Consider the following 27,855-nt stretch of genomic DNA (forward strand, 5'->3'; position numbering starts at 1 on the left):
CAGGACTGTCATGTGAGGAAAGATTGAAAAGACTAAGCTTGTATTCACTGGAGTTTAGAAGGATGAGGGGGTATCTTATAGAAACATATAAAATTATAAAAGGACTGGACAAGCAAGACGCAGGAAAAATGTTCCCAATGTTGGGCGAGTCCAGAACCAGGGGCCACAGTCTTAGAATAAAGGGGAGGTCATTTAAGACTGAGGTGAGAAAAAACGTTTTCCGCCCAGAGAGTTGTGAATTTATGGAATTCCCTGCCACAGAGGGCAGTGGAGGCCAAATCACTGGATGGATTTAAGAGAGAGTTAGATAGAGCTCTAGGGGCTAGTGGAGTCAAGGGATATGGGGAGAAGGCAGGCATTGGTTATTGATACAGGCCGATCAGCCATGATCACAATGAATGGCGGTGCTGTCGCGAAGTGCCGAATGGCCTCCTCCTGCACCTGTTTCTATATTTCTATGTTTATCAATCACTGCATTGCATACTGCACTGCATACAAACCGTCATTAAGGCAGCAATCAACAGCCGAATGGCCCACCAGCGTATGGAATAACTCTTGCAAAAAAAAATTTTCAAGGATTTTTTGCTGCATACCCTTGTACCTACCAGCCATCTTGGCAGCATTGTCATAAGACTGCCCTCGGAAGGAGAGCTCCAAATCGCGGCGGGCGCGGAACTCATTGAGGTGGGGACGGAGGGGGACAATGGTGAGGCCTCTGCTGCGGACAGACCGTTCGGTATCTGAGAGGGGGAGGTCAGGGGGGATGGTGAACACACAGCAGGGATGGGGATTGGGGCCAGAGGAAGGCAGGTGAGTGGACTGAGGCCCAGGCGATGTCTGGTGGGGGGCTGGTGGGTGGTCAGGGGGTAAAGGGGTATGAGGTCTGAAGTGTGGGTGGGGAAGAGCTGGGGTCACATGGTTTGAGGGGAATGGTGAAGACCGAGTGGAACAGAAACAGGTTACCTGCGTTGGGAGGACTAGCACTAGGACCCAGAGCAGTCAAACTCAGGGGAGTTGGAGTCTGCAGCATGGAAACTTGAGGCCCGGTGCTGAGTCCAGGCTGCATGTATAGGCGACGGCTGCGGGCTGCTGGAGGGCGGTGGAGTGGCGAGGGTCAGCGGGCAAAGCGTGGGAGGTCCCGGTGGGCGGGAAACCAGCCCCATCAGAGACTGTGAGCAGGGTTAACCATAGAAAGGATCATTCCGCCTATGGTAGCGGGTGGCTGCTCGATTCCACCTACCCTTTACCCCGCCCGGAGCCTTATCTCTTCTCCCCTGAAGCAGGCAGGTCGGGCACAGTCGGAGCTGGTTCTGACATTGTTAAACTTGCACCCGCGCACCGACTCGAACACTCCTGACTGTTGAAAGGACAGGGCTCAGAAAATACGAATATGTCAAAAGTTTTATACACCTTGGTGGAGCGGGCCGAGGCCCCCCTAGATTTCGAGGCCCTAAGCTTAAACTTGTCTATCTTATACGCAAATCCGGCCCTGCTTGCCCCTGCCTTTTCGCCGCTGTTGAAGTCCGCACCAACACCGCTTTTGCCGCGTTGTGATTCGGGGGGAGTTTAGGACCCGGGGAGCCCAGAGCTCAGGACTCGCGGCCCGCGGCTGCTGCTGCTGAACCCGCGGAGCCCAGGGCGATTGCTTCAATCTTTATATTTTCACAAAAGTATTCCTGTTCCGTTCACGGATGTGGGAAACACGCTGGAATGAACAGATCGACAGCTCCAATTTCACAGTTTATTTCACTCTTCCCACATTTACATTCCTCCTGGTTTTATTTGCGCCCTCATTTTACGATGCGGAATTTGGGGATTAAATGGGAGCCGTTCAGCGCCGACCTGTTGTCCACCGGGTTTCTGCCCCACAGTCCCTGAGCCCCGCTCCTGACGCCGGTCCCGGGACCCGACCCTTTTACACACCCGGAGCGGAACCGGAGCAGATTCTCAGCCACTGGTTCACAGCCCAAGTCCAGAAGAAAGGATAAAGTTTCTCCGTGAATTTATTCCCAGTGAAGGTGTGGAGATGGGACTTGGTGTCCGCGTCATAAAATGAAACTGTCCCGGACTCGTAATTGAGATAAACTCCCACCCTCCCGGGGATGGGACGGGTTGGGAGACGGGATGGAGAGGAAGTGAATGGATCAAACTTGTCACCTCGCCGCCTGATGATCCAGACTCCAGTCTCCGGGGTCAGTTCCACCACTCTCTTCCTCTCTACAGATTCTGCGGCGACTCCCAGACTCCAGCGCCGGGTACCCGCCACCTCCACCTCCCAGTAATGTCTCCCCGATGTGAATCCCTCTGATCCCAGCACACACCGACTGAATGTAAACCTCTTCCCGGTGTCAGGGAGATTCATCAGGGTCCCGGTCCATCTCACCCCCTTCCGATCCACAGACACCTCGAGGTTGGGATGAGCCGTTTCCACATCCAGGGTGACGGAGACTAGGGGGGAAGGGGAGGGGGGAGGGAGAGAGAGTCAGAGAATCAGAGAGTCCCCGGGGGTTGGGGGGAGACTCGACCTCAGCCACAGGCGGACGACCAGCTGCAACCTTGCCTGGGATTACATCCCCCAACAATATCGGATGGACAACAGGGGGGGGGGGGGGGGGGGAGGAATGGGAACGCGGACGCCGAGGAGATATGCGAGAATGCGGCGGGGATGGATGCATGAAGCTCGCTGTTCATATATGAAGGCAGGTCGGAGGAAGAGGATATTGAGGTGAGTGGTAATTTGAAGTTGTTATAGAGAAGGTAGAGGTGTGGGATGGAGTCACCGTGATCATAGTGAATAGTGGCAGACATGAGGGGCATGATCATATTCCCTCTTTTTTGGATTGGAAGACGAAACAGAGGGAGGGTGGCTTGGACCATGGAAGGAAGGAGAGATTGAATGATCGAATGTCAGGCAGAATGGGTGAAGACTTGGGGTTGTAGGGTCGCTGAAAGAGAGGGGATTCACAGGTGTGTGCAATCAGGAACACACTGATCTTTTTGTGAATGAATATGTGAATTTCACTGAGGAAGTTGACAATGTTTTGCATGTAAGGCTGGTCCAGAAATGAAAGGGATCCAAGCTGGGAAATTTGATCCAGAATTGGCTTGATGGGTGGAGGTAGAAGATGGCAGTAGAAGGATGATTTTTTGCTTGGAGGTATGTGACTGGTGGTGAGCAGCAGAGATCGGTACGCAACCTTTGCTGTTTATTTGATATTTTCATAAATTAGGTGTGAATTGAGAAGCTATGATTAGTATTTTTGTGGAGAATGCAAGATTGTGGATAGAGAGGTATGTTGTCAAAGTCTGCAGCAGGATATCAAATCAGGTAGTGTATCCAGTGGTGGACTGGCCAGGGTGTCAGCTTGCCCGATGGCAAGTGGGCCCCTGATGAAGTGGGCCCCCTTTGTCTCCTGGCAACCAATAATTTTAGACCCAGTCTGCCACTGAGTGTATCGAAACCTTATTCTCATGCAAGGATATCAAAACAGGAGAACGCAGGTTTATGGTGAGAGGAAAGAGTTTTAAAGTGGATCTAAGTGGTACTTTTTCTTCACACAGAGAGTGATTAATATCTGGAACATGCTGCAGAGGAAGTGGTGGTCAGATATAATCACCATATTTAAGCGGCTTTTAAATAGGTGAGGTTTAGAAGAATATGGATGTAATGTGGGCCAATGGATTAGTGTAGCTGGAGAAAAGGTGGACATGTAGGTCATGGGCCTAAGGGCCTGACTCTGTAATGGCTCATTAGCTCCAGGAACACTGAATGACTGGTGGAGCCAAACTGCTGGAGTAACTCAGCGGCAAGGCAGCATCTCTGGAGAGAAGGAATGGATGACGTTTTGGGTCGAGACCCCCCTCAGACTGACTCTGCACAGTCACCGGAACAGGGAATTCCAAAAGTCCCCCAGTCTCTACATACAGTAGGGTCTCCTTATTGCTATCCTAAAAGGTCCAGCCCAGATATTGAGTGTGTGACCACTGGCTGACCAGGGAAAACATCCTCCATGCATCCAGCCCACTGAACCCTATAAGAACTTTGTGTTTCACTAAGATCTCCTCTAAAACACCTGAACTCTCTAGTACACAGGCCTAGGCTAGGCTACTCAATCTCATCCTGCACAGCAAACCCTTTGTCCCAGGGACAAATATTGTCAATCTTTGCTGCATTCCCAGTGTGTAAAATTTATAATTCTACAGGTATGAAAAAAGCTTAAGAAATCAAGAAACTAGCAGGAGGGGTAGGCCCTGCTCTCCAGGCCTGCCCTGCCACCCAATTTGATCATGACTGATCAAAGCTGGCACCAATTCCTGTTCTATGTGAGTTCTCCATAACCCTCAATTTCTCAACCTTTCAAATATCCATCTGTGTCCACTTTGTCTATTGACAATAATCTGCTACTAGGGTAGAAGATGTCAGATAGTCACTGCTGTTTATGGAAAATTTTCATGACTTGGATGCGAATATAGGAGGTATGATTAGTAAGATTGGGAGCAACAACTCGTATGGTAGGCTGATATAACCATATAACCATATAACAATTACAGCACGGAAACAAGCCATCTCGGCCCTACAAGTCCGTGCCGAACACTTTTTTCCCCCTAGTCCCATCTACCTGCACTCAGACCATAACCCTCCATTCCTTTCCCATCCATATAACTATCCAATTTATTTTTAAATGATAAAATCGAACCTGCCTCCATCACCTTCACTGGAAGCTCATTCCACACAGCCACCACTCTCTGAGTAAAGAAGTTCTCCCTCATGTTACCCCTAAACTTCAGTCCCTTAATTCTCAAGTCATGTCCCCTTGTTTGAACTTCCCTACTCTCAGTGGGAAAAGCTTATCCACGTCAACTCTGTCTATCCCTCTCATCATTTTAAAGACCTCTATCAAGTCCCCCCTTAACCTTCTGCGCTCCAAAGAATAAAGCCCTAACTTGTTCAACCTTTCTCTGTAACTTAGTTGCTGAAACCCAGGCAACATTCTAGTAAATCTCCTCTGTACTCGCTCTCTATTTTGTTGACATCCTTCCTATAATTAGGCGACCAAAATTGTACACCATACTCCAGAATTGGCCTCTCCAATGCCTTGTACAATTTTAACATTACATCCCAACTTCTATACTCAATGCTCTGATTTATAAAGGCCAGCACACCAAAAGCTTTCTTTACCACCCTATCTACATGAGATTCCACTTTCAGGGAACTGTGCACAGTTATTCCCAGATCCCTCTGTTCACCTGCATTCTTCAATTCCCTACCATTCACCATGTATGTCCTATTTTGATTTGTCCTGCCAAGATGTAGCACCTCACACTTATCAGCATTAAACTCCATCTGTCATCTTTCAGCCCACTCTTCCAACTGGCATAAATCTCTCTGTAGACTTTGAAACTCTACTTCATTATCCACAACCCCACCTATCTTAGTATCATCTGCATACTTACTAATCCAATTTACCACACCATCATCCAGATCATTGATGTACATGACAAACAACAGTGGACCCAACACAGATCCCTGTGGCACCCTACTCGTCACTGGCCTCCAACCTGACAAACAACCGTCCACCATTACTCTCTGGCATCTCCCATTCAGCCACTGTTGAATCCATCTTGCTACTCCACCATTAATACCCAACCATTGAACCTTCTTAACCAACCTTCCATGAGGAAACTTGTCAAAGGCCTTACTGAAGTCCATATATACAACATCCACTGCTTTACCCTCATCAATTTCCCGAGTAACATCTTCAAAAAATTCAAGAAGATTAGTCAAACATGACCTTCCAGGCACAAATCCATGTTGACTGTTCCTAATCAGACCCTGTTTATCCAGATACTTATAAAGACCTAACCTATTCAACCTTTCTCTGTAACTTAGTTGCTGAAACCCAGGCAACATTCTAGTAAATCTCCTCTGTACTCTCTCTATTTTGTTGACATCCTTCCTATAATATGGGTGACCAAAATTGTGCACCATACTCCAGAATTGGTCTCACCAATGCCTTGTACAATTTTAACATTACATCCCAACTTCTATACTCAATGCTCTGATTTATAAAGGCTAGCACACCAAAGGCTTTCTTTACCACCCTATCTACGTGAGATTCCACCTTCAGGGAACTATGCACAGTTATTCCTAGATCCCTCTGTTCAACTGCATTACTCAATTCGCTACCATTTACCATATTTTGATTTGTCCTGCCAAGATGTAGCAACTCACACTTATCAGCATTAAACTCCATCTGCCATCTTTCAGCCCATTCTTCCAAATGGCCTAAATCTCTATGTAGACTTTGGAAATCTACTTCATTATCCACAACACACCTATCTTAGTATCATCTGCATACTTACTAATCCAATTTATCACCCCAGCATCCAGATGATTGATGTACATGACAAATAACAGTGGACCCAACACAGATTCCTGTGGCACCCGTGTCAGCCACTGTTGAATCCATCTTGCAACTCCTGCATTAATACCCTAACAATTGAACATTCTTAACCAACCTTCCATGAGGAACCTTGTCAAAGGCCTTACTAAAGTCCATATAGACAACATCCACTGCTTTATCCTCATCAATTTCCCTAGTAACCTTTACAAAAAATTCAAGATGATTAGTCAAACATGACCTTCCAGGCACAAATCCATGTTGACTGTTCCAGATGCTTATATATATTATCTCTAAGTATCCTTTCCATTAATTTGCCCACCACTGAAGTCAAACTAACAGGTCTATAATTGCTAGGTTTACTCTTAGAACCCTTTTTAAACAATGGAACAACATGCGCAGCACGCCAATCCTCCGGCACTATTCCCGTTTCTAATGACATTTGAAATATTTCTATCATAGCCCCCGCTATTTCTACACTAACTTCCCTCAATGTCCTAGGGAATATCCTGTCCGGACCTGGAGACTTATCCACGTTTATATTTTTCAAAATGTCAGTACTTCCTCTTCTTTGAATCTCATAGTTTCCATAGCTACTGTACTTGTTTCCCTTACCTCACATAATTCAATATCCTTCTCCTTGGTGAATACTGGTAGAGTGATAGTTGCCAAAGGACGTGTTAGAGATGTGTACAATTTCTATCGGCAATGTTTGCATCTGTGTTACATAAAGGCATTATAAATAAGAAGATGGGGGAACTGGACAGGTTTTACCTTGATTAATGGTAGACGTTTCTCTCCACAACGTGTTCATCAAAAAGTGGTGATCGATTTTGTCAATCGTCAAGGCACCGTCTGTCACTGAGAGTGTTTTCACTTCCTCACTTTCCCTGCAAATATTTAACATCAGGTTATAAATTGAGCCTTACCAGTTTTTTGAGTTGTTCGACACAAACATGCAGTGTTTCTGCCATGAGCATGTCCTACCTCCTGTTCGCACCAGCTTGCTCCTGCAAGAAATCAAACACAAATCTGAGTAGACTGATACGGGACATTCCCATTCCAACAGTGGGAGTTTCACACAAATTACAACAAGCTCCAGAACTTTTCCATCTCCCAACTCTTATTGTTGTTGTGACACAGACAGAAGTGGACATTGGCGTAGAGATTCTACAAGTGTAATGATTGCAATATAATAACTAGGGAGATAATACGTCCCTTGAAGAGCGCAGGGTTAACGTTGGATGGAAGTGGTCCCCGTCAGTGCTGGCGACTTTAAGGAATGTTAAGGTGGATAAAGGCTTGAACTGATTAAGTGTTCCGAGGACATGATCATTACACTGCCTTCAACAGGCCGATTTAAAGCCGCGATATGCTTTCCCACTAAAGTGGAACATACTTTGCACATGATCTTGTGATTCGCGAAAATGTTCCTTATTTTAGGGGAAATATTAACATTCATTAACTCAGTGACAAGATCACAGCAATAATTTTCCCCAAGGAGACTGCAGGCAGTGCTGAGATCCAACATAGTTTATGCGGGAGGATATTTAATTTGGCAATATCAGCAGCACAGTGCTGAAACAGACGGGACATTCACCGAGTTCTGAATTACTGGTAAACGCGGCATTTATTTCAGAGACGTCCCCACCATTTTTTAACTGTGCATTTTCACTTTGCCAATCTCACCCTCAGAAATACCACGCTGTCTTTTTGATCCATCTGTGCCTGTAGCTTTACGAGTTCCTCCTGAATGGAATTTAATTTCTCGCGAATCTCTTCAAGATTTTTCTCCATTGTATTTAGAATCTTCTTCTCTTCCTCCCGGATATCTGCCACTACGTGCTGCTCTTTCTCAGTGAGAATCTGGTGCAGTTCAGCAAACTGGGATGCGATCTGTGACTGAAGGTTGTGTGACTGTTTCTGCAAAATGAAAGGTGTGTCATTGTATTGTGTTTCCTCACGGTATAGAAGGTATTATTTGTCCAATCAATATCCAGCCGTAGAGCACAGGAATTGGCCATTCCGCCAATCATATCCATACTGGCAACTGTACGTATCCTCACCAATCTCATGTACTTCCATTTCATCAATAGCTTTTATTATCTTGGAAATTCAAGAGTTTGACCATTAACCCATAGTATGATGAGCGTTTGGCAGCACTGGGGTTTAGAAGAATACTCGCTGGAGTTTAGAAGAATGTGGGGGAATCTCATTGAAACATACAGAATAGTCTTTGATAAAGTGGATGTGGAGAGGATGTTTCAACTAGTGGGAGAGTCTAAGAATAAACTCAGAATTAAAATACGTTCTATTAGGATGGAGATGAGGAGAAATGTCTTTAGTCAGAGGGTGATGAATCTGTAGAATTCTGTGAAAGGCTGTGGAAGCCAAGTTAATGGATTTTTTTTAAGGCGGAGATAGATAGATTTTTGATTGGTACAGGTACCAGAAGTTATCGAGAGAAGGCATGAGAATAGCGTTGGGAGACAGATCAGCCATGATTGAATGGCGGAGTAGTCTTGATGGCCCGAATGCCCTTACATCTGTGGCCATGAAGTCATTCGAGCGCATTATTCTTGCTCACCCCAAAACCAGCACTTCCTCCAATTTGGACCCACACCAATTCGCATACAGAGCCAATAGGTCAGTGGAAGACACAGTCAATCTGGCCATTCATCACACTCTGCAACACCTGGAAACCGCCAACACGTACGCCCGCATCCTGTTCATGGACTTCAGTTCGGCATTTAACTCCATCAACCCGGTTAAACTCTTCCATAAATTAACGGACATGAACATCGACCCCTGCATCTGTCACTGGATCTACAGCTTCCTTTGGAACAGACAACAGAGGGTGAAGATACATAACACAATATCTCACCCCCTGCACCTCAGCACAGGAGCCCCTCAGGGCTGCGTCTTGTCTCCCTGGTTATTCTCACTCTACACAAACCAATTCACATCCCAGCATAGTTCAGTTAAAATTTATAAATACGCAGATGACACAACCATCATAGGTCTCATCTCGAACAATAATGAAACAGAATACCGCACTCAAACACACAAAGCAGTCACTTGGTGCACAGATAATAACCTCTTACTCAACACATCAAAAACACACGAACTCATCATTGATTTCAGACGTAAGGCACAACCCAAGACCCCCCTACTCATCTCAGGCGAACCCATATCCACCACTGACTCATACAAATTTCTAGGCACCCACATAAGCAATAACCTCAAATGGAAAATCAATTCAAATCACATCTACAAAAAAGCCAACCAAAGACTCTTCTTCCTCCGCCAGCTCAAGATGTTTAGAGTAAGGAAACACCTCCTAATCAAATTCTACACAGCCATCATCCAAAGCATGCTCACTTCATCAATTACAGTCTGGTTCAGCAGTTTAGACACTCACTCCCGTAATAAATTACAACGCATAGTTAACAAAGCATCCAAAATCATCAACACTCCCCTTCCATCAATAGAATCACTCCATCACAAACGGTCTGTGTCAAGGGTGAAGAAAATCATCTCTGATCCCTCCCACCCAGCTCACCACATCATCCACCTGCTGCCATCAGGAAGGCGCTACAGCTCACTGTCCGCCAAGACATCTCGATTTAAAAACAGTTTTTACCCACACGCAATCCGAATTCTGAACACACTATGACAACAGCACATATCCTCCCCATGCATGTACTGTATATTGAATGATGTTGTGTTTTATGTTATGTTTGACGGGAATCAGCCTACCTTGTGACATCCTGTACTGAACCTGTATTCCACCAGCTTGACTGTGTGGTCATTAAATAATCTAATCTAATCTAATCTAATAACCCAATTCCCAATAACCCAACACAACCTTACAGAAGATTTTATTAATACTATGTACAGCATGAGTCTATTTCCTAAAATCACTAGACCGAGTAGAATTACTTCCCATTGCGCTACACTCATTGACAATATATTTAATAATGATGTGGAAAATAAAATAGTAAGTGGATTATTAATTAATGATATAAGTGACCATCTGCCAGTTTCTATAGTTTATGATAATATCCACAGGAGCAACAAACCAAACAAATTAATAGAATATAGACGAGTGAGATCGGAGGAAGCTATCAATGCACTAAAAAAGGATCTATTGGCACAAAACTGGGATATAATATACCAAAAAAGAGACATTGATAGTGCTTATGAAACATTTATTGCTATGTTTAAGTCATTATATGATAAAAATTGTCCAATTAAAGAATATAATAGAAAATCTAAATATACTAAATGTCCATGGATTACAAAGGGATTACAAAATGCTTGTAAAAAAAAAATGCCCTATACAGAGATTTTATAAGAGAGAGAACTAAAGATACAGAAAATAAATATAAAAAGTATAAAAATAAATTAACCTACATCATAAGAGAAAGCAAGAAAGATTATTATAAGAAGAAATTAGATGACAATAAAGACAATATAAAAAGAATATGGAGCATACTTAATAGCATTATCAGAAATGGTCCGGGGAGAACAAATTACCCGAAGTATTTTATTGATAAGGATAAGGAAAATTACAATATGGAAGATATAGCTAATAGCTTTAATAATTTTTTTGTAAATATTGGACCAGACCTGGCTAAACAAATCCCTGATTCAGGGACATCTGGAGAAACTCCTGAGAATTTAGTGGAGAGAAATCCCTGCTCTATGTTTCTTACGGCAGTAGAAGAAAAAGAACTGTTGGATATTGTCAAAACATGTAAAAATAAAAAGTCTACCGATTTCAACGACATTGACATGTAGCTAGTTAAGATGGTCATTGAGGGGATCTCCAAACCTTTAACATTCATCTGTAATTTATCCTTCCAAACCGGTACTTTTCCAATTCAAATGAAAATAGCAAAAATAATACCAATATACAAAACTGGGAACAAGCATCATTTTACAAACTATAGACCTGTTTCCTTACTCCCACAATTTTCCAAAATATTAGAAAAAATGTTTAATAATAGATTAGACAAATTTGTAGAAAAGAATAAATTAATCACAGAAAGTCAATATGGATTCAGAACAAATAGATCAACATCACTTGCAATACTAGAATTAATTGAAGACATCACAAACGCCATTGATAAGAAATTATATGCAGCTGGGATATTCATTGACATAAAAAAAGCATTTGATACAATTAATCATGATATTTTATTTAAAAAATTGGAGAGGTATGGAATTAGAGGAATAGTACTGGACTGGATTAAAAGCTACTTAAGTAACAGGCAACAGTTTGTAAATCTGGGTAGTCATAATTCTACATGCTTGGACATTGTGTGTGGTGTACCACAGGGGTCAGTGCTGGGCCCAAAATTATTTATCATGTACATAAATGATATTTGTAATGTGTCCAATGTCTTGAGGCTGGTTTTGTTTGCAGATGATACAAATATTTTTTGTTCTGGGGAAGATTTAAAACAGCTATTGGATAAAATAATAAAAGAAATGGGTAAATTGAAAATATGGTTTGATAGGAATAAAATTTCATTAAATCTGAGTAAAACTAAAATAATGTTATTTGGTAATTGTAGAATAAATACACTAGTAAGTATAAAGATAAATGGGGTGGAAGTTGAAAGAGTGCATGAAAATAAATTTCTTGGGGTTATAATTGACGATAAAATAAGCTGGAAATCACATATTAAACATGTAAAATTAAAATTGTCAAAAAGTATCTCTGTATTATACAAAGCCAAGCAAGCTCTGGATTACAAATCACTCCGTATTCTTTATTCTTCATTAATTTTACCCTACTTAAATTATTGTGCAGAAGTCTGGGGTAATAACTATAAAAATTCGATACACTCATTAACCATGATGCAAAAAAGAGCAATTCGTATTATCCATAATGCTAAGTATCTGGGTCATACGAATCCATTATTTTTAGAGTCAAAATTATTAAAATTAGAAGATTTGGTTACATTCAAAACAGCTCAGATAATGTTTAGGGCCAAAAATAAAAATTTACCTGGAAACATTCAAAAATTATTTAACGAGCGTGTGGGGGGTTACAATTTAAGAGGAATATTTAACTTTAAATTAAATTAAATTTCTTTATTTATATAGCACATTTTTAGTCAACTTGCATTGACCCCAAAGTGCTTCACATAATTACATCCACACACACAGGCAAAGGTGGGTGAAGTATCTTGCCCAAGGACACAACGACAGTATGCACTCCAAGCGGGATTCGAACCAGCTACCTTCCGGTTGCCAGCCGAACACTTAGCCCATTGTGCCATCTGTCGTCCCTTTAAGAAACAAAAAGTCCGTACGACTAGAAAAACCTTTTGTATTTCGGTTTGTGGAGTAGGAGTGTGGAATAAATTGAACGGGGAATTGAAGCAATGCTCAAACATGAATCATTTTAAAATGATATATAAAAAAATAATTCTCAAGGGGTACAGGGATGGAGGGGATGGTTGACAAGTGGGGGTTGATGTTTATCTATTGCTTTACTATTGTTTACTTATGTTTGGGTACTTCAGATATGAAGTTTGTATGTACATAATAGTTGTATGTATATATATGTCTGTAGGTATTATGGGAAATTGCCTAGGGTAGTATTATTATTAGTAATGAATTGATTTTTAAATATGGTAGAAGTGTTGGGGAAAAGGGGTCAGATTTAATAAGTTATTCTTCTTCTCACTCCTTTTCGAGCTTGTACAGACACAGAGTTGGACATTGGAATTTGATTTTGTTCTTCTCATTGCTTTGTAAATATTGATTGTAATGTCCAATTGTTTGATAATTTCGATTTTGTTAATATTAATGTCTTTAATGTCTTTACTTGTTCGGAATAAATAAATAAAATTAAAAAAAAAAAAAAAAAAAAAAAATTCCTCTCCTATTACTTATGACCTTATGACCTTGTCTAAATGCTTCTGAAAGGTCATGAGAATAAACCCATATCCCACCAATTCCACTCCCGCAATCCAATTCCCTACCCCGCGTGTCTTTGGGAGGTGGAAGTAATCTGACTGGGAGAACGCGCGAACCACACGGGCAGCACCCGAGGTCAGGATCGAACCCGCTCACCAAATTCAGCAGCACTACTTGTGTCACTGCGCTGCCCTATTATTACACGCATTCACAGGAATCAAATCTACACAAGATCAGGAAATCGAAACTGAAAAGCCTCACCAGAACTCCAGAAATCTTCTGTTTCTGTTGCTGCTCCATTTGCTGGATCTCTGATTTATTTTTGGCGAGAGATTCGAAGGAGTATCTCACTTGATCCTAGGATTGTGTTTAATAATTAGAGAATTAAATTGTTGGACAATACAGAAGGAATTAAACAATGATGTGATCACAATCGGCTTGCTTTTACCTTGTAGAATTCAGCAGCTTCTGCTATCAGCGTGAAGCTGTGAGACTTGTGTTTCCGCCCCGCTGCACAAATCACACAGATCAGCTCCATATCAGCTTCACAAAACAGCTTTAGCTCTTCCTGATGTTCTTCGCAGTCGTGTGTAACTCCCTTCTCCTGATTCTCGCGCAGTGTCCGAAATTTATCTGACAGTCTCGCCAAGGCCCGACTTACCCCGAGGGTGCGATTCACAAACTCCTCTCTACATTCCGGGCAGGAGTTTCTCCCCTCCCTGTCCCAACTCTGTGTGATACAGGAGCGGCAGAAGTTGTGCCCACACTCCAGTGACACCGGATCGGTGAAGAAATCCAGGCAGATGGGACAATCGAGCTCCTTGGTTAAACTGTCGACCTGATCTTTCGTAGCCATGTTAACTTCAGCAACTTCCTGGTTCAAAATACAAACCTCTGACTCCCTGCAGTACCGCACGCTGCCTTCTCCGGGAATAAAAATCATTTGCTGCTAGTGTTCAGTGTGAAGATGTAGAAACGAGGAACTGCAGATGTAGAGGAGGCCACATCGAGAGATCCGAGTGCCATTGACGAGGATAGAGGAGGGGCAGTTGAATCTCTGCCTCACCTGAAAGGGCTGTTCGTGTTCCTGAATGATGATGGGGGTCGAAATGTAGTGACAGTAGTGGCATCTCCCATGGTGGGTGCAGGGTAAAGCGCCTGCTGGTGGACTGGTGAGGTGTAAATGAGGACCAGGAATGTCTACCCTTATTCTGCCTGTAGGGACGGGCGTTGAGATCTGATGTGCAGGAAGTGGCGGAGATACAGGCGAGGCACCACCAAATGCAGTGGAGTTGAAGCCCCCTTTTCCCGAAGAAAGAGGACGCCTCCGATGTCCTGGGGTAGAAGGCCCCATCTTGACCACTGAATCGGAGATAGAGGAACGGAGAGATGGGGATGGCATCCTCACAAGAGGCAGGGCTGGAGCAGGCACAGTCTGGGTAGCTGTTGGAGTCCGTGGGTTTGTGGTCAATGTCCAGTCGTCACCTCGCTATATGAACAGGTGTACAACAGTCGGAGCCGACACTGATGACGAAGGAAAAATAGAGCTCACAATGGTTCATTGTTGACTGTGGAAGAGGTGTGTAAGGGTACGACCAGTGGAACTCGCAGGACGCCTAGGGTGGAGGGGGGGGGGGGGGGGGGGGTTAAGGCCAACGTTATTTGAAGTTAGAGATATCAATATTCATACCGCTGGGTTGTAAGGTGCCAACGCTAAATGTGAGGTGTTGTTCCTCAAATATGCGCATGGTCTCCCTCTAACAGTAGAGGAGTCCCAGGATAGAAAGGTCAGTATGTGAACGGGAAGGGGACTTAACATGTTTGGTAACCGGGAGATTGTGTAGGTCAAGGCGGACTGAGCGCAGGTATCCAGTGGAACGGTCGCCCAGTCTCCGCTTGGTCTCGACGAGATATCGGAATCTCGGAGATGTAAAGCATGTTCATATCCATCCTCCGCCCACTCCATCCAGGGATCCCGCCAATCCCTTCAAGTGAGGCAGAGGTTCACTTGCACCTTCTCCAACCTCATCTACTGTATCCGTTATTCTCGGTTTGGAATCCTATATATCGTGAGGATTGGCAGATGCAGTATAATGTGGATAAATGTGAGGTTATCCACTTTGGTGGCAAAAACAGGAAAGTAGACTTTTATCTGAATGGTGGCCGATTAGGAAAAGGGGAGAAGCAACGAGACCTGGGTGTCATGGTACACCAGTCATTAAAAGTAGGCATGCAGGTGCAGCAGGCAGTGAAGAAAGCGAATGGTATGTTAGCATTCATAGCAAAAGGATTTGAGTATAGGAGCAGGGAGGTTCTACTGCGGGTGTACAGGGTCTTGGTGAGACCACACCTGGAGTATTGCGTACAGTTTTGGTCTACTAACCTGAGGAAAGACATTCTTGCCATAGAGGGAGTACAGAGAAGGTTCACCAGATTGATTCCTGGGATGTCAGGTCTTTCATATGAAGAAAGACTGGATAGACTCGGCTTGTACTCGCTAGAATTTAGAAGATTGAGGGGGGATCTTATAGAAACTTACAAAATTCTTAAGGGGTTGGACAGGCTAGATGCAGGAAGATTGTTCCCGATGTTGGGGAAGTCCAGAACAAGGAGTCACAGTTTAAGGATAAAGGGGAAATCTTTTAGGACCGAGATGAGGAAAACATTTTTCACACAGAGAGTGGTGAATCTCTGGAATTCTCTGCCACATAAGGTAGTTGGGGCCAGTTCATTGGCTATATTTAAGAGGGAGCTAGATGTGGCCCTTGTGGCTAAAGGGATCAGGGGGTATGGAGAGAAGGCAGGTACAGGATACTGAGCTGGATGATCAGCCATGATCATATTGAATGGCGGTGCAGGCTCGAAGGGCCGAATGGCCTACTCCTGCACCTAATTTCTATGTTTCTATGTGAGGATTGGACATTGTCCTCTGGCCCCGTGAGGCAGCGGCTCAACCCACTGCTCCACAGTACTTCAATTATATTAACCCTTCCCTTTCCAGGTGATGGATAATCCTCGACCTTCTGAATGCCGCCAACGTGTTCTGTTTATTTTTGTTGGCAGTTTATGGTCAGACTCACATGTCATTCGCCCATCGAACTGGGAAAAAAACCTGCAGATGGTGAAAATCCGAAATAAAGCCCTAAGATCCAAGAAATACTCAGCAAGTCGGTTAGCGTCTGTGGAGAGAGAAACATAATTAATGACTCTGGTTGAACACCATTAATTATTAGTGTCGGATCTGAAATATAAGGTCTGTTTGAGCTTGCAGATGCTGCATGACCTGCTGAGTATTCTTTTGGCAATTTCTGCCTTTGTTCCAAATTTTAAAGCCTCAATATTTTAATCCATGCGTTTGGTTTGGGCCGCAGGTGTGGTAACAGGTTACAAAAAGCACATATTAAATCATATTCCCGCAGTTTATGCAATTGTCAAATTTAATTTTCAAAGTTACAGCTGGACTGTGGCCGCACCATGTGGCTTTGCTGCCATCTAGTGGCAACACCAAGACGTGCAAACAGTCCTGTTCCGCAGACATCGTTCCCTCCACATTCCCTGGTTAACATAGAAACATAGAAACATAGAAACATAGAAATAGGTGCAGGAGTAGGCCATTCGGCCCTTCGAGCCTGCACCGCCATTCAATATGATCATGGCTGATCATCCAACTCAGTATCCCGTACCTGCCTTCTCTCCATACTCCCTGATCCCCTTAGCCACAAGGGCCACACCTAACTCCCTCTTAAATATAGCCAATGAACTGGCCTCAACTACCTTCTGTGGCAGAGAATTCCACAGATTCACCACTCCCTGTGGAAAAATGTTTTTCTCATCTCGGTCCTAAAAGACTTCCCCCTTATCCTTAAACTGTGACCCCTTGTTCTGGACTTCCCCAACATCGGGAACAATCTTCCTGCATCTAGCCTGTCCAACCCCTTAAGAATTTTGTAAGTTTCTATAAAATCCCCCCTCAATCTTCTGAATTCTAGCGAGTACAAGCCGAATCTATCCAGTCTTTCTTCATATGAAAGTCCTGACATCCCAGGAATCAGTCTGGTGAACCTTCTCTGTACTCCCTCTATGGGAAGAATTACTTTCCTCAGATTAGTAGACCAACACTGTACGCAATACTCCAGGTGTTGTCTCACCAAGACCCTGTGCAACTGCAGTAGAACCTCCCTTCCTTCTATACTCAAATCCTTTTGCTATGAATGCTAACATACCATTCGCTTTCTTCACTGCCTGCTGCACCTGCATGCCTACTTTTAATAACTGGTGTACCATGACACCCAGGTCTCGTTGCATCTCCCGTTTTACTAATCGGCCACCATTCAGATAATAGTCTGTTTTTTTAAACTCACCCCTTCCCACCTAAATAACCCCCTCCCCAGGTACCTTCCCGTGCAACCGCAGAGATGCAACACCTGTCCCTATACCTCCTCCCGCGATTCTGTCTAAGGACCCCGGCAGTCCTTTCAGGTTTGGCAAAGGTTCACTTGCACGTCCTGCAACCTCATCTATTTCATCCGTTGTTCAAGATGTGGACTCTTATACATCGGCGAGACCAAACGCAGACTGGGCGATCGTTTCGCTGAACACCTTCGCTCAGCCCGACTGAACTAACCTGATCTCCCGGTTGCCGAACACTTTGTTTCTCCTTCCCATCCCCACATTGATCTTTCTGTCCTAGGTCTCCCCCATCCTCAGAATGAGGCTAAACGCTAATTGGAGGAACAGCATCGCTTATTTCGCTTGGGCAGCTTACAGCCCAGTGGTATGAATTTAATTTCTTTCATTTCAAGTAACCACGGGATTCCATCACTCTCTATCCCTCCACTACCCGTCACGCTAGCTTCTCGTTTTCACCTTACAGACAGCTAACTTTGTCTTCGTTTTTTGCAAATCTTTCATTCGTTGTTGTTTATCTCTCCACATCACCGTCTATAGCATACAAATTAGCCAGAAAAAAACAGCCTACCAGAGGACTGGGAGAAATTTAGAGTCCAGCAGAGGAGGACAAAGGGCTTAATTAGGAAAGGGAAAATAGGTTATGAAAGAAAACTGGCAGGGAACATAAAAACTGACTGCAAAATGTTTATAGATATGTGAAGAGAAAAAGATTAGTTAAAACAAATGTAGGTCCCTTGCAGTCAGAAAGAGGTGAATTGATCATGGGGAACAAGGACATGGCAGACCAATTGAATAATTACTTTGGTTCTGTCTTCACTAAGGAAGACATAAATAATCTGCCGGAAATAGCAGGGGACCCGGGGTCAAATGTGATGGAGGAACTGCGTGAAATCCAGGTTTGCCGGGAAGTGGTGTTAGGTAAATTGAATGGATTAAAGGCTGATAAATCCCCAGGGCCAGATAGGCTGCATCCCAGAGTACTTAAGGAAGTAGCCCCAGAAATAGTGGATGCGTTAGTGATAATTTTTACAAATTAGCTAATGTAACCCCGCTTTTTAAAAAGGGAGGGAGAGAGAAAACGGGGAATTACAGACCAGTTAGTCTAACATCGGTAGTGGGGAAAATGCTAGAGTCAGTTATTAAAGATGGGATAGCAGCACATTTGGAAAGTGGTGAAATCATTGGACAAAGTCAGAATGGATTAAAAAAAAAAAAAAAAATATGGAACGCTTCACGAATTTGCGTGTCATCCTTGCGCAGGTGCCATGCTAATCTTCTCTGTATCGTTCCAATTGTAGTATATGTGCTGCCGAAGCGAGCACGTCATTCAGCATGGATTTAGGAAGGGTAAATCATGTCTGACGAATCTTATAGACTTTTCGAGGATGTAACTAGGAGAGTGGATAAAGGAGAACCAGTGGATATATTATATCTGGACTTTCAGAAGGCTTTCAACAAGGTCCCACATAAGAGATTAGTATGCAAACTTAAAGCACACGGTATTGGGGGTTCAGTATTGATGTGGATAGAGTGGCTGGCAGACAGGAAGCAACGAGTAGGAGTAAACGGGTCCTTTTCAGAATGGCAGGCAGTGACTAGTGGGGTACCGCAAAGCTCAGTGCTGGGACCCCAGCTATTTACAATATATATTAATGATCTGGATGAGGGAATTGAATGCAACATCTCCAAGTTTGCGGATGACACGAAGCTGGGGGACAGTGTTAACTGTGAGGAGGATGCTAGGAGGCTGCAAGGTGACTTGGATAGGTTGGGTGAGTGGGCAAATGCATGGCAGATGCAGTATAATGTGGATACATGTGAGGTTATCCACTTTGGTGGCAAAAACAGGAAAGCAGACTGTTATCTGAATGGCGGCCAATTAGGAAAAGGGGAGATGCAACAAGACCTGGGTGTCATGGTACACCAGTCATTGAAAGTAGGTATGCAGGTGCAGCAGGCAGTGAAGAAAGCGAATGGTATGTTAGCATTCATAGCAAAAGGATTTGAGTATAAGAGCAGGGAGCTTCTACTGCAGTTGTATAGGGTCTTGGTGAGACCACACCTGGAGTGTTGCGTACAGTTTTGGTCTCCTAATCTGAGGAAAGACATTCTTGCAATAAAGAGAGTACAGAGAAGGTTCACCGGACTGATTCCTGTGATGGCAGGAATACGAAGAAAGACTGGAAAGACTCGTCTTGTACTCGCTAGAATTTAGAAGATTGAGGGCGGATCTTATAGAAACTTACAAAATTCTTAATGGGTTGGACAGGCTAGATGTAGGAAGATTGTTTCCGATGTTGGGGGAAGTCCAGAACAAGGGGTCACAGTTTAAGGATAAGGGGGAAGTCTTTTAGGACCGAGACGAGAAAAACATTTTTCACACAGAGAGTGGTGAATCTGTGGAATTCTCTGCCACAGAAGGTAGTTGAGGCCAGGCCATTGGCTATATTTAAGAGGGAGGTAGATGTGGCCCTTGTGGCTAAAGGGATCAGGGGGTATGGAGAGAAGGCAGGTACAGGATACTGAGTTGGATGATCAGCCATGATCATATTGAATGGTGGTGCAGGCTTGAAGGGCTGAATGGCCTACTTCTGTACCTATTTTCTATGTTTCTATATCTCGTTTCCCTTATCCCTAAACAGTCTGAAGAAAGGTCTCGACCCGAAACGTCATCCATTCCTTCTCTCCAGACATGCTGTCTGTCCCACTGAGTTACTCCAGCTTTATGTGTCTATCCCTGATTAACAGAACATGGTTTAGTATAGAGATACACCACCGAAAAATGCCTCTCGACCCACCGAGTTGACGCCGTCCATCGATCAACCTTTTACACTAGATCCATGTTATCCCACTTTCTCATCCACTCTCTATGCACCAGGGGCTACTTCACAGAGGCCAAGTAACCTGCAAACCAGTACGTCTTCGGGATGTGGGAGGAACCCGAACTGGAGGAAACAGGAGATTAGCTTGGCATTGTACTGCCCCGCATTCTATGAGGGCCGAATAGCCTGTTCTAGAGGCTGCTCTAATTCTACATGGCCACCAACAACACCGAGAGGCTCATTCCCACTCCCACTCCCACCATTCAGCTTTATTTTTCTCCCTTCAAGTAATTTCCGATTTCATTTCTCCCTCTTATTTACATCTCCCGAGACAAACCTTCATCGCCCTCTTCCGAACGACATCAACACCATTTAATTCACTCGGATAGACCGAACCTGTAACTCTTGGAATTTCATCTTCAGACCAAAGAAGGGCCCTGACCCCGAAGCGTGTTCTGTCCATTTCCCTTCACAGGTGATGCCTGGCCCGCTCATTTCTTCCGGCACTTAAAAAAAAAACACTCAATCATTTCAACAGATTCCTTGTGTCTACCATTTCCTTTATTTAGTTTGCATTCTCCCACATCTGACAATTTCCGATTTAATTCCGTCCGCCCACCCATCTACATCTGCCCCAAACTGTACTTTACGTTGCTGTTGAAGTCCGCACCAACACCGCTTGTGCCACAACGTATTTCTGTTCCGTTGACCGACACAGTTAACGCGTTAAAATGAACGGATCGACATGGCTGTTTATTTTACTCTTCCACATTTACATTCCCCTGGTTTTATTTCCATGGAATTTGGGGTTTCAACATCGTCCTGTTGTCCACCGGATTTCTGCCACAGAGCCCCTGAGTCCAGCTCCTCACGCCAGCCCAGAACCTTCCACACACCGGGACTCGGAGCTGATTCTCAGCCACCGGCATAATTGCCAAGGCCCAAAGAAAGGATAGTTTTTCCGTGAATCTATTCCCAGTGAAGGTTTGGAAATGGGACATGATGTCCGTGTCGTAAAACGAAACTGCCCCAGACTCGTAACAGAGATACACTCGCAGCCCCCTGGGGATGGGTCGAGCGGGGAGACGAGATGGAAGGGAGGTGACTGTATTACACATGTCACCCCGCCGCCAGGTGCTCCAGACTCCTGTCTTCGGGGTCAGGCCGATCGGTCTCGTCCCCTCCACAGATCCTGCGGCGACTCCCAGACCCCAGCACCGAGTATCTGCAACCTCCACATCCCAGTAATGTCTACCTGATGTGAAGCCCTCCGTTCCCAACACAGACGCCCGGTCTGTAAACCTCTTCCCAAGCACCGTCTCCTTAGTAATAGCCACTCGACTAACTTCCATGCTCTGACTCTCTTGAATTCCAGGCACGTTGTTGGTGTTTTCTACTGTGAATTCCGATGCAAAAAAGTTATTCAATTCCTCTGCCATTGCTGCGTTCACCAATATCACTTCTCCAGCATCATTTTCCAGCGGCCCAATATCCACTCTTGCCCCTTTTATTCTTTATATATTTGGAGAACACTTGCTATCCTCTTCTGTGCCATTGGCTCCTTATCTTCGTATTTCATAGTTTTCTCTCCATATTACCTTTTTAGTTACTTTGTTGTTTTAAGAAAAAAACCCAATCCTCTAACTTCCCGCTAATCTTTACAATGTCTTTGCCTTCGCCTTTAGTTTAGTGCTATATTTGATATCTTGTCAGCCACGATCGCCTCATTCAGCTTCCAGCATCTTTCTTCCTCTTTGGTCTGGAAAGATCCTGCACCTTCTGATATATTCCCACATATGTCTACACTGCTATTCCACATGGGTTTTTTGCTCGGATCCATTTCCAGTCAAATTTGGCCAGCTACGACCTCATGTTCAGCTGTAATACCGTGTCTCATGTGTGACCTCATGTCCAGCTGTAATACCGATCCCTCCGATTTCATCTTCTCCCTCTCAAATTGCAGGTTGAATATTATCATATGATGGCCGCAACCTCCTAGTGGCTCCCTTATCAAATCCAGTTCATTACACAAATTCAGAATTGCCTATTCTCTGTCTGCTCCACTAAAAATCCATCCTCGAAAACAACATCTCGGGGCACTCAAGAAATGTGTAAGGAATAGTCAGATGACGTTTCAGTTCGGGAATCTTCTACAGACACCTACTGCAGGGTGATATATTTCAAATTGAAATCTTATTACTCTATATACGTCGCCCGATCTGATGAAAAATTCTGGACATTCTGTGATGTTTTTGTGAAACATAATCAAACTATCAACATATGCCGGGTGTTTTTATTTTTGCTTTTGAACTATGATGAATCATCTGCTCATAAAGCAGATATAAGCTACGTTTAAGGAGAAGATTACATTGGCGATGATGCCCAGAGGAATATACTGCCGTGTCCGAAGAGGGCGATAGATTTGATAGGCTTCAACTCCACCACATGAGTTTTACCCGTTGTTTCCCTGAATAATTCACATTTGAATTCGAACTAAGCAAATCATTGTGTCATGATCCTTACCTTTCCTGTGCCTATAATTGTGCCTATCAATAGCGGTAAATATTTCATAGTTCGTTCTGCTAATACTCTCCAACAACAAACCAACCGGTGCCTTGCCCGGTTGAACGATATTCAGTGAAAGGGTCGTAATATGTCCGTGGACTAATACATATGTTTTTGCATAAAGCATTCCCCCACCAAGGGATAGGTGACATAACTTCACTGTACGGAAATAAATGTGTTTGTTCAAGAGACTTTGAATAACACCTGGGATCCGCCACTCCCCTATCTCACTGGAGAGTTGGCGCGAGTATTAATGAGCATCTGAACCGCGCTATTTGCTCCATTGTGCTCCCGGACTTAACGCCATCACAGAACCATCCAGAATGGGACGTGCTCCAATTCGGTACGCCAATGAAATCATCTATCCGATCCTGGCGGCGTTTGGTATCCCTGGTAAGCTGTGTTTCAGTCGCCTAATGTGATGTTGGTCTGATTCATCGTGAGTGCTCTGGCAGCCCTTTTTCCTGATCTCGTGCATTTAGCAGTAACCCTCAGTACTATAAAGAAAGATACATCGTCTTCATACGCATGGCCGCAGCATCACCAAACATAAATGGATAGATAGGGAACAGTTTAGAAGATACATCGGGCAGACGTCTAAAGCGTAGACAAGACTAGAATTTAAAGCATCGTTGTAAAGGGTGGTGGGGGGGGGGGGGGGTGGGTGGTGGTAAACTAGAACTTGAATTTCCAGATCATCGGTTTAATTATTTCAATGAGTAAACCGATGATCATAGAGTCCAGAATTGAAAGTGAACGGTGAGCTCGGGACAGCGACGCTGGTGGAGGAAATAGGAATTGCAGGATAAAGAGAGGTTTATAATGGGAGGAAGAACATTATGTTGGAAGGCAGTGCTGGAGTAACTCAGAGGGTCACGCAGCATCTCTGGAGGACATGGATGGGCGTCGTTTTTTTTTTTTTTTGTATAATATTTTTTATTAGAAGCGATGCATATCATAATCCAAACCAGTAAGACGTTGTTTAACGATTACATGTTATTCGTATCTAGGTTCCCGGGGTCCCAGCTATTATAATAGCTGGGGTCCTCATTTATCAATTACGTATTAACACTGCTTCTAATTGGTTATTTTAATTTATAGATAGAAAGAGGGGAAAGAAAAAGAAGAAAATTAAATACATAGTAAACTATCAATATCAATAATACAGTTTAGGAGATGGGTCCGTAGGTTAAACACGTAACTATTCATCTAATCCCGGATTCAAGTTTCAGTCAGGCTTCCGTGCTGGACCATTCTACCCCTTCAAATAATCAATAGATGGAGACCATATTCTAGTACATTATTCTGGTTTGTCAATTAAGACAAGTCTAATTTTTTTCCAAATGTAAGGTCTCCAACATCTCCATAATCCACATTTTAATTGTGGCCGTTGTTGGGTTTTTCCAAAATTTTAATATTATTTTTTTCCAGTTATTATACTATAATCAATGATATTTATTTGGCTTGGTGTAAGTTTTAGGCTTTGTTCTGATATTCCCAATATTATTAATTTAGGGTTGGGATCCAATTGAATATTAACAACTTCGGAAATAATTAAAAAATATCTGTCCAGAAATTTTAAAATGTTATACAATTTACAAAAGTATGGGTTAAATTAGGCACTGAATATTGACATTTGTCACATATAGGGGAGATATTAGGAAAAATTCTATTTAGTTTTGTTTTGGAATAATGCAGTCTATGTAGTACTTTAAATTATATTAAAGGATGTCTGGCATTTAACGAGCATTGATGTATATGTTGTAGACTTCCATCCCAAATATCTTTCGTTATAGATTTAGCGAATTCATTTCCCCATGCTTGTCTATATAATTCCGTCGACGGGATCTCACTGTCTAAAAGAGTATTATAAATGTAAGATATTAATTTAACTGCTGTCCTTCTACCGACGCGCCGTGGAAAGTATCCTCTCCTATGGAATCCTGGTGCGGTTTGCTAGCTGTACTGTGGCTGAGAGGAGTGCGCTGCAGGGAATTATAAAAACTGCACAGAGCATTACAAACGCTCAACTGCCCTCCTTGGATGATATATATATAGGGCCCGATGCTTGCGCCGGGCCACAAATATCAAGCAGGACACATCCCGCCCTGCCAACCACCTTTTCACTCTGCTACCCTCTGGGAGGCGATTCAGGTCTCGGAAGGCTCGCACCGGTAGATTAAAATAGTTTCTACCCATGTGCGATAAAAGAGCTTAACTCCAACAGAGACCACTGGGGAAGCAAAATGTAATTCCAAGAAATGCCGCCAAATTCTTTTTAATTCTTTTTAAATACTTATTTATTATTTTACTAATAAGTGTACATATTTGTCAATGGTTGTCGTGTTTGTAATTTAAATTTTTTTTTTAACCGGAGTTGATGTAATGGAATTTCGTTGCACAGTATTGTGCAATGACAATAAACGTATTCATTCATTCATTCATTCATTCATTCATTCATTCATTCATTCATTCATTCATTCATTCATTCATTCATTCATTCATTCATTAATTCATTCATAACTGTATTAGGATGTTTATTCAAACATTCATCAAGAATCTCTGGCTGTCTAGTTCTATAGTCTTGTGTATGTGATTTAACATAATCTTTATCTAAAAAATCTAAAACAATTATTTGAATGTAATCCATAATTCTGTTGTAACTCCTGAAATGAAAGAAAAACACATTTTCTATAACGATATCACATCTTTTTAATTCCATATTTTTCCATTGTACAAAACCTTTATCCAACACAGAATGTTTAAATTAAGGATTATTTACAATGGGAAGAGAAAGTGGTAAATTATCCAATTTTAATGTATTTTTTAATAGTTCAAATTCGTTTCCCACTGTATATTACATTGTCATTACATGTTTTTTTATTCAGTTTTGTGGCAGCAAACAGAATCGGGCCAATTTTAAAAGGCAAACAATCTTCCTTTTCCATCTTTAACCAGTCTGGTTGCTGATCCATATCTTCCAACCAAAAGTTCATATTTTTAATATTGACTGCCCAAAAGTAAAATTAAAAATTTGGTAAAACTAATCCTCCTTTCATCTTGGTTTACATAAATGTTTTTTACTTATTCTATGATTCTTAGAAACCCAAATAAAACTTGTGACAATAGAAACAACTTTAAAAAAATTTTGGTGGGAGATTTATCGGGATTGATTGTAAAAGGTTCAGTAATTGCGGGATAAAAATCATTTTTATGGCATTTATTCTACCGAGCATTGAGATGGGAAGTGTTTTCTAATATTGAATATTCCTATGCAGTTTATTAAGTAAAGGCGGAAAATGTTGTTTAAATAAAGAAGTATGTTTCTTGGTCACATAAGTTTTAGATATTTAAAATTCTCATTGACTATTTTAAAGGATCGTTGCAATATAACCATATAACCATTTAACAATTACAGCACGGAAACAGGCCATTTCGGCCCTACAAGTCCGTGCCGAACAACTTTTTTTCCCTTAGTCCCACCTGCCTGCACTCATACCATAACCCTCCATTCCCTTCTCATCCATATGCCTATCCAATTTATTTTTAAATGATACCAACGAACCTGCCTCCACCACTTCCACTGGAAGCTCATTCCACACCGCTCCCACTCTCTGAGTAAAGTAGTTCCCCCTCATGTTACCCCTAAACTTCTGTCCCTTAATTCTGAAGTCATGTCCTCTTGTTTGAAGTTTCCCTATTCTCAAAGGAAAAAGCTTGTCCACATCAACTGTGTCTATCCCTCTCGTCATTTTAAAGACCTCTATCAAGTCCCCCCTTAACCTTCTGCGCTCCAGAGAATAAAGACCTAACTTATTCAACCTATCTCTGTAACTTAGTTGTTGAAACCCAGGCAACATTCCAGTAAATCTCCTCTGTACTCTCTCTCTATTTTGTTGACATCCTTCCTATAATTGGGCGACCAAAATTGTAAACCATACTCCAGATTTGGTCTCACCAATGCCTTGTACAATTTTAACATTACATCCCAGCTTCTATACTCAATGCTCTGATTTATAAAGGCTAGCATACCAAAAGCTTTCTTTACCACCCTATCTATATGAGATTCCGCCTTCAAGGAACTATGCACGGTTATTCCCAGATCCCTCTGTTCAACTGCATTCTTCAATTCCCTACCATTTACCATGTACGTCCTATTTTGATTTGTTCTACCAAGGTGTAGCACCTCACATTTATCAGCATTAAACTCCATTTGCCATCTTTCAGCCCATTTTTTCAAATGGCCTAAATCACTCTGTAGACTTTGGAAATCATCTTCATTATCCACAGCACCCCCTATCTTGGTATCATATGCATACTTACTAATCCAATTTACCACACCTTCATCCAGATCATTGATGTACATGACAAACAACAAAGGACCCAACACAGATCCCTGAGGCACCCCACTAGTCACCTGCCTCCAACCCGACACACAGCCATCCACCATTACACTCTGGCTTCTCCCATTCAGCCACTGTTGAATCCATCTTGCTATTCCTGTATTTATACCCAACAGTTGAACCTTCTTAACCAACCTTCCACGAGGAATCTTGTCAAAGGCCTTACTAAAGTCCATATAGACAACATCCACTGCTTTACCCTCGTCAATTTCCCTAGTAACCTCTTCAAAAAATTCAAGAAGATTAGTCAAACAGGACCTTCCAGGCACAAATCCACGTTGACTGTTCCTAATCAAACCCTGTTTATCCAGATGCTGA

At 42.9% G+C, this 27,855-nt stretch overlaps 1 protein-coding gene and 1 non-coding gene across 2 annotated transcripts; both read right to left on the minus strand.

Moving 5' to 3' along the window:
* Positions 1–1,589: 1,589 nt before the first annotated feature.
* On the minus strand, positions 1,590–14,208 carry LOC116990034 (E3 ubiquitin-protein ligase TRIM39-like). Its single transcript, XM_033047559.1, has 7 exons — positions 13,786–14,208; positions 13,599–13,694; positions 8,277–8,324; positions 7,389–7,600; positions 7,176–7,291; positions 1,964–2,448; positions 1,590–1,676 (listed from the first exon to the last, which is right to left on the minus strand). Exons 1-7 carry the CDS (start codon positions 14,191–14,193, stop codon positions 1,590–1,592), a joined length of 1,452 nt encoding a protein of 483 aa, XP_032903450.1. The 5' UTR covers positions 14,194–14,208.
* Positions 14,209–18,962: 4,754 nt separating this feature from the next.
* Positions 18,963–19,069, minus strand: LOC116990270. The gene has a single exon (XR_004416510.1). It is a non-coding gene; the product is annotated as a U6 spliceosomal RNA (small nuclear RNA).
* Positions 19,070–27,855: the final 8,786 nt, after the last annotated feature.

This window comes from Amblyraja radiata, chromosome 30 (assembly GCF_010909765.2).
Source record: "Amblyraja radiata isolate CabotCenter1 chromosome 30, sAmbRad1.1.pri, whole genome shotgun sequence".
NCBI lineage: Eukaryota > Metazoa > Chordata > Chondrichthyes > Rajiformes > Rajidae > Amblyraja > Amblyraja radiata.

Bases quoted from the DNA above. Each gene is read 5' to 3' on its own strand.
- LOC116990034 (XM_033047559.1), bottom strand. From the start codon at position 14,193: ATGGCTACGAAAGATCAGGTCGACAGTTTAACCAAGGAGCTCGATTGT. The intron at 13,695-13,785 runs GTAAAAGCAAGC...ACACAATCCTAG, and splicing joins AAGCTGCTGAATTCTACAAG to GATCAAGTGAGATACTCCTT. The intron at 2,449-7,175 runs GTAAAACCTGTC...CTTCCCCCCTAG, and splicing joins AACGTCTACCATTAATCAAG to TCTCCGTCACCCTGGATGTG.